The sequence below is a fragment of the Mya arenaria genome, chromosome 3, assembly GCF_026914265.1.
Source record: "Mya arenaria isolate MELC-2E11 chromosome 3, ASM2691426v1".
Classification (NCBI taxonomy): Eukaryota; Metazoa; Mollusca; class Bivalvia; order Myida; family Myidae; genus Mya; species Mya arenaria.
In genome coordinates, this window is record NC_069124.1 from 67081183 (window position 1) to 67088687 (window position 7505).

The following is a 7505-nucleotide window of genomic DNA, read 5'->3' on the forward strand; positions in this document are numbered from 1 at the left end:
TTGTCGTAAAGAAACGTTGCACCTTTGCCTAAATTATCAAAAGAAGTTATTAGTTTCGAAAGATAAATATAACAACTCATAAAAAAAATTGATTGCTAAATGCTGGTGTGTTTTTCCACCTTGTGAATGGGGCCAAGGCCATTACAATTGTGAAAAAATTATGAATTTACCATAGTTTATTTCAAACAAGGAAACAAAGCAAAGGCACTTTTTAAGATACAGAATTTGAAGAATTCTAAGTGATTAGGAATGCATTTAAAAAAAAATTTACTTTACTAATTATACATATTTTTCATATTTTATTTGGATTGTGGATTTTGATTCCAATTTTTGTTAAAAAAGTATACCCTTTGAGCTGGGAATGGGAAATGTGAATAGGGCCGATTCTTGCCCCATTTTCAGTCAAAAAGAAACTGAATGTGTACGATATAGGTGTTGATAAGATAGCCCCTAGGTCAATTGGTTATATATATAGAAGCCTAAATATCTTTTAAAACATTAATATTTGGTATACAATATCATTTGAATCATAACCATACAATTACACCTATTTAAGTTGACACATTAAATATCTCTTTTAAGTTTTAAGAACCTTTAAAATGCATTGCAAAGGTAATTTTTTTTGTAGTTTACAATACTATAGCATTGATGTGACAAAAAAACTTATTTGAGGACAATGACAAGATTTAAGTATTTTCAATACCTATCAAATTGTAAAATGATGCTATCAGACAGGCATACATATTTAAAAGTAGTCAAAGTAATTAAAGGGAGAGAACTACAACATACTACATTGCACCCAATATTAAACACCACACAGAGTTATCTACAACTAGGGGCTGCTACAGTGCAGTTCATCACTACAAGTCCACTTACTGGGATCATGAACTGCTTGTATCTGTTAAACACCCTCTGCCTCTCTGGAGACAGTTTGGATTCCTGAGATTCGGTTGCTAACTTCACCAACATTTCACGTTGCAAGTCCATGGCAAGTTTGGAGTTGAGATCACGTTCATGGTTCTACAATCATATTGTCATTGTAAATAGAATTGCATGGTTTGACTAAGTCATATACATCAACATAACAAAACCAGCCTGGGTAGCTTATTATTATTCTGGGACACACAGTTAGTGTACCTGGACTATTTACATTCAGCTGAAATGATTTTTTATGTTGTTTATACAGGCTTTTAAGAAAAATCTCACTAGATTTTAGTATTTAAAATATTCCTGAGTGTGATTGTCAGATATAAATAAGACTTACAAGTAAGTATTTCTTTCAGCTATAACAGTTAATAAATAAAATTTACAAGAAAAAATACATTACAGTTTTCACAGGCGGTCCCTGAATCAGTATGAAGTTTAATGAATTAAGAACTATAGAACCTGAAGTATATAGTAATCAAGTCCGAAGGAATCATCAATTAAGTCCATGGCTCTGTTTGTACAGGGAATGTTGAACCATTCATCCAGAATCTCACTGTACAGGCGACGTCTGAATAAGTTGGGGGCATACACCTTCGGTACTCTGTAATGTATCATAATGGGTATATGAGTAGTGGGAATACACCTTCGGTACCTTGTAATGAATCACGATGGATAAATAAGTTGGAGGCATACACCTTCGGTACCCTGTAATGAATCACGATGGATAAATAAGTTGGAGCCATACACCTTCAGTACCCTGTAATGAATCACGATGGGTAAATAAGTTGGAGGCATACACCTTCGGTACCCTGCAATGTATCACGATGGATAAATAAGTTGGAGCCATACACCTTCTATACCCTGTAATGTATAATGTGAAAATAAGTTGGCGGCATAACCTTTGGAACCTTAAAATGTATCCAATTACTTCTGACACATTGACTTAACTTTTACTTCAGAAAATGACTTACACACATATTAGGAATGCTTTAACTGTTGCTTTATATTCAACTTATACAATGTAGACATACATACTAAGCTGAATCTTAGTCGTTAACACAAGGATTAAGATCGCATAATTTAATACCATGGGCAAGTTGTATTGGCATAGTGCTATGTAAGAGTACTACACAGTGCTTTTTGACAGTACCACAGGGCGCTATGTAAGAGAGTACCACATAGCGATGCGTAAAAGTATCACAGCGCTACATGAGAGTACCACACAGCGTTACATGAGAGTACCACACAGCGCTATATGAGAGTACCACACAGCGCTATATGAGAGTACCACACAGCGCTATATGAGAGTACCACACAGTGCTTATGAGAGTACCACACAGCGCCACGTAGGAGTACCACACAGAGCTATGTGAGAGTATCACCAGCGCAATGTGAAAGTACCTCACAACCCAAAATGAGAGTACCACACAGGGCTATGTGAGAGTACCACACAGCGCAACATGAAAGTACCACACATTGCTATATGAGAGTACCACACAGGGCTATATGAAAGTACAACTCAGGGCCATGTGAGAGTACCACACAGCACCACATGAGAGTACCACAGAGCGCTATATGAGAGTACCACACAGGGCTATCTGAAAGTACAACACAGGCCCATGTGAGAGTACCACACAGCGCTGTGAGAGTACCACACAGCGCTACGTGAGAGTACCACACAGCGCTATGTGAGAGTACCACACAGCGCTGTGAGAGTACCACACAGCACTACGTGAGAGTACCACACAGCCCTACATGAGAGTACCACACAGCGCTGCGTGAGAGTACCACACAGCGCTACGTGAGAGTACCACACAGCGCTACGGGAGAATATTACACAGTGCTATATGAATGTACCACACAGTGCTATATGAGAATACCAAATAGGGCTAACTGAAAGTACAACACAGGCCCATTTGAGAGTACCACACAGCACTACGGGAGAGTACCACACAGAGCTACGTGAGAGTACCACACAGCGCTACGTGAGAGTACCACACAGCGCTACGTGAGAGTACCACACTCATATCACAGGGCTATATGAGAGTACCACACTGAGCTATATTAGAGTACCTCACAATGCTTTATGAGAGTACCATATAAGAGTACCACACAGCGCTATATGAGAGCCCTTCTCACTTTAGCTATGACTTGAAAACCCCCCACAAAGATAGACCTAGATGATGCACTCTGCTAACAGACCCTTGCATAGCAGCTGACTGTTTACCACTAAATCACGAACAGCTTATAAAACTCGCCCAAAAACAAATTGGTAAAAAAACTGCCAGTAACTAGCAGATGTTTATAAGACACTTGAGAAATTTATAAGCTTTTTGCTACAGAACAATTCTGTATTAGTCTCTAAAACATATAGGAGTCATTGATTGTCAAGGCTTAATTACCAGGAAAGGGTTTTGAAGCCACTTAAAATCAACATAAGTACTGCAGTCCACAATGGATACAGACTCAATCATGATTCAAAAATCAATCAATCAGCTTTCATCACAAACAATTTAATATCAATTGTATAAACCTATACTGTACCTTGGCATGAACAGATCGATGTATCTCTTGCCAGTGGTTGGCTTGACAAAACACTGGACTACACCCTCCCCTGCCCAAAGGCCTTTGTTACACTGCTCGGGGAACCTCACCCGGATGGGATGGTTTTGTACCTTCACTCTATATTTAAACAACAGTCGTATTTTTGTGACAGAAAAAACCTTTAACAATGAGACAACATAGCTTTATTGTACCATATAACAAAATAATGTCAGAACTAATGTTGTAGTTTAAAGGGACTGTACACCAGATTGGCAACAAAAAAAAGTTTTTTTTCTGAAATGAATCTCAGGAGAATTATTTAATAAAATGTTTTACCCTTTGATATCATAATTGTAAAAAAAAATACCAAAATGTAAAAAAAAATCGAGTCGGACACCGGGTTCAAACTGGGGTCGCCAAAATTGTGTCGTATCCACTGTGCTACGAAGGCTTACTCTTACCGGGTGGAATATTTCAGCTATATACACAACTTGGTAATATCATGTGATAACATCGACTAGCCAAGGAATGAATTCTACTAAGTAGACATACCTAGTAATCTTTTTTAATGAAAAAATACCAAAAAACTGCGAAAAATAAATTAATTGTAAACTATGTGGTACTTAAGTTAGTAAGTTTCAATGCATTGTACACATCGATACCAAGTTTATGTCAGTTTTCAACAATTTTCTTATATTTTCGCTATTTCATCATACGGAGTACAGCCCCTTTAAAGCTTAAACTATAAAAAAAGATCTGCGTTGAAAGGTGCATTCTGTATCTGGTTTTCTGTTAGTACAAAGGTCGTCCTGAAATAGCATAAATTAGATATTTTTAAAGATGGAATGATAAATAATATTGCAAAAATCAATTATGGCTTACTTAGCACTTGAGTGTAGCATGCCACATGCCATCGTCTTATAGTGGACACTAATACTAAATAATTTCAAAGAATGACAAAGTTATGGACCCAACAGAAACCACTATCATCAGCAAGACTTGTGAGTGAGTAATACATAAAAACTGATAAAGTTTTTGAGGCGACATTCCTGGGTCTTTGGTGTGGCATGTTTTTATTTTATGATAGTCACTAAATTATTTCCAAATCCCACCATTAATGACGGAAAATAGCTTCTTGTTAGCATATATGGTATACCCGACTTTAAATAAAGATTCTTATATCTTGTATTATAATGTTATGGATTAGACAGGAAGCACTTTCATCATTAAGGCAAAGCTGACAAGTTCTGGTTATTTCAAAATCAAACCATGAATGACAAAGTTATGGACAGGACACAAAAACAGGATGGACAGAATGATGGGACGTGAATAATTGCTGTGACCAGAGATTGCTTATATGTTAATTACCTTTGAAAAGTTAAACAAGACTTTCTTTCTTCAAAATAAACTAACTTAACAATAGTAATATGTTATTTTGGGACAACCCTTGCACGTGTTCTGCATTTAATACATACCAATATACACATCACTAAAAACCCGTCTGAGATGGTTTAGTAATGTGAGTTAATGTTTTTTTTAAATGGAAATATTTTAACATTGTACATAATTTAAGTAAAACATATTTCATAAATCGTAAGGAATTCATTTTCTTTTTAACAAGCAAACATTTTGACAGGATGCACTTTTAAAAAACTCTTATATAAATAAATGCAATTCAATGAAATTCATCATTTACTTGCACTACACTGTTACTGAGTATTCTTAACCCTTACAGCTGTCCATATTTGTCATATCTGTACTTCTGTGGGTCTGGTATCCAGTGGACGGGTGTTGGCTCACGGAGCATGTACTCCAGACAGCGATTCTTGTAATGCTTGGGCAGGAGTTTCTCACACTTGTCTGTCCACACATAGCAGTAGGCACCTTGTTCTGACATCATTGTAATATCGGTTTAAATGAAATAGTTAACTGACCTCTAGCAAAATTACAAGTCTATCTGCCATGCATTAAAAAATAAATCTAAAAAAAACCATTTTTCAAATGATTCTGAATTCTTATCAATAAAGAAACTGTGCACTTAGCAGTCATCAAAAATGAATCATACATTTCTATCCAGCTACTTTTTAAACACTATTAAGTTTCAAATAAAAAGGAAATAATTTCTATAATCAATCTAACTGGTATTTTTAGCAGTGTGTACACAGAGAAAATGTAATGTCAGCATTAAATAAAGAAATGTTTTTTCTCACAGAGAAATAATTATTTGGATTTAAAAAATAAGGTCCATACATGTAGGCAATTTACATCTTCATTACCGAAATAAATAAGCATTTGGTATGCATATATGACATTACTTAGCATGCTTTGAGTTGTATACAACATTAAGGTATTTTCTTATGTTACTCTTTTGTGATATGACTTGACATAAACATAATTTTGCATTACTAATTTGGATGCATTTTCCCGAATCTTTTTCCACTTCTTGCTAAGAACAATTAAGCTTTTATTAAATAAAACAAGTATATTCCTGGTTGATGCAATAAGAATAGTTTTTGGTTTCTGGCCTTTTTGCTCTTATGTTGTAAAAATGTTTCAGACTGCCAAGACCGGCATCAGTTAAAGTTGAAATGATAGGTACAGTTCAACAAGAGCGCCGTGGAGCAAATGACAATGCTTGTTTGGGCATTAGTCAAAAGCTGGTAAAAAAGGCTGATGATAGCCTTTTCCAGAAAAAATATTTACATTACTTATTGGTAATAACTTCACAATTATAAAATTTAAAAGTTATTGGTACTGTAAGGCTATAAATGTGCGTACTATCTGTGATAACATGTATTCAAAGTTTACTTTATTGAAATATCTTGAGACTTTTTAGTGACCAACATCAAAGATTGCATGATATTGCCGCAAATATTTTGGCTTTATTTCCTCAAGATAACTGTAGAAAACATGGTCAAACGCTACCTAAATTCGACATTAGGAGCTTAAGTCACTTACTGAGTTTATGGAAAATTGGGAAATGATTTCTGATTGGCATCCTCCGATCTTGGTTTCAAATCGTAAATTTAAAAGTTTTAACTCGAGCTATTTTTAAAAAAAATACTAATAAAATGTTTAAAGCATCAAATTTTGTTCAATGTCAATTTGGTTGTCAGTTTGCCATGGGCGCGGCCATATTGGTTGTGCTTACTCAAAATCTTTTTAAGGCAAAACGGCGGGGTATGGAACCGGTGCGGGGTGATACAGGATTCCAGTGGATTTCACGTGAAATCCACTCAAAACGTGAAATCCACTCAGAACTCAGTTATTTTAATTAATATTTTTTTTTTGTATACATATTAGAAAGTGCCTCATGAAGGATTTATATTTCAAATTTTATTGAAATTGGTCAAAAAATAAAGAATTTAGAGCAATTTTTACATTTTTTTCCAAAACAGGATCGGAAATCGAGGTGAAATCCAGATTCCGATAAGTGAAATCCACTCATAACTCATTAATTTTAATAATTTTTTTTCTGTTTTTGTATATTTATTAGAAAGTGCCTCATAAAAGGTTTATATTTCAAATTTTATTGAAATTGGTCAAAAAATGAAGAAGTTAGAGCAATTTTTCGAAAATAGATCGGAAATCGAGGTGAAATCCAGTTTTCGAGAAGTGAAATCCACTCATTACTCATTAATTTTAATAAATAATTTTCTGTTTTTGTATATTTATTAGAAAGTGCCCCATAAAGGGTTTATATTTCAAATTTTATTGAAATTGGTCAAAAAATGAAGAAGTTAGAGCAATTTTTCGAAAATAGATCGGAAATCGAGGTGAAATCCAGTTTTCGAGAAGTGAAATCCACTCTTAACTCAGTTTTATTAATTATTAATTTTCATTTTTTGTATACATATTGGAAAGTGCCTAATGAAGGGTTTATATTTCAAATTTTATTGAAATATATCATTAAATGAAGAAGTTAGAGCAATTTTTCGGAAATCGAAGTGAAATCCACATTTTGACAAGTGAAATCCACTTTTTCAGACGTGAAATCCACTCATAACTCATTTATTTTTAACAAATTAATTTTT

The 7505-nt window shown here is 34.6% G+C and overlaps 1 protein-coding gene across 1 annotated transcript in view; it reads right to left on the reverse strand.

The window, feature by feature from the left end:
• The window catches only part of LOC128229382 (39S ribosomal protein L28, mitochondrial-like), a 46238-nt gene extending 39615 nt beyond the window's left edge, over positions 1-6623 (reverse strand). The window contains exons 1-5 of the mRNA XM_052941271.1: positions 6430-6623; positions 5205-5361; positions 3472-3609; positions 1387-1528; positions 877-1020 (exon numbers count right to left, since the gene is read on the reverse strand). Of these exons, the coding sequence (XP_052797231.1) occupies positions 877-1020; positions 1387-1528; positions 3472-3609; positions 5205-5361; positions 6430-6469 (621 nt within the window). The 5' untranslated portion in view covers positions 6470-6623. The remainder of the gene's footprint in view (positions 1-876; positions 1021-1386; positions 1529-3471; positions 3610-5204; positions 5362-6429) is intronic.
• Positions 6624-7505: the final 882 nt, after the last annotated feature.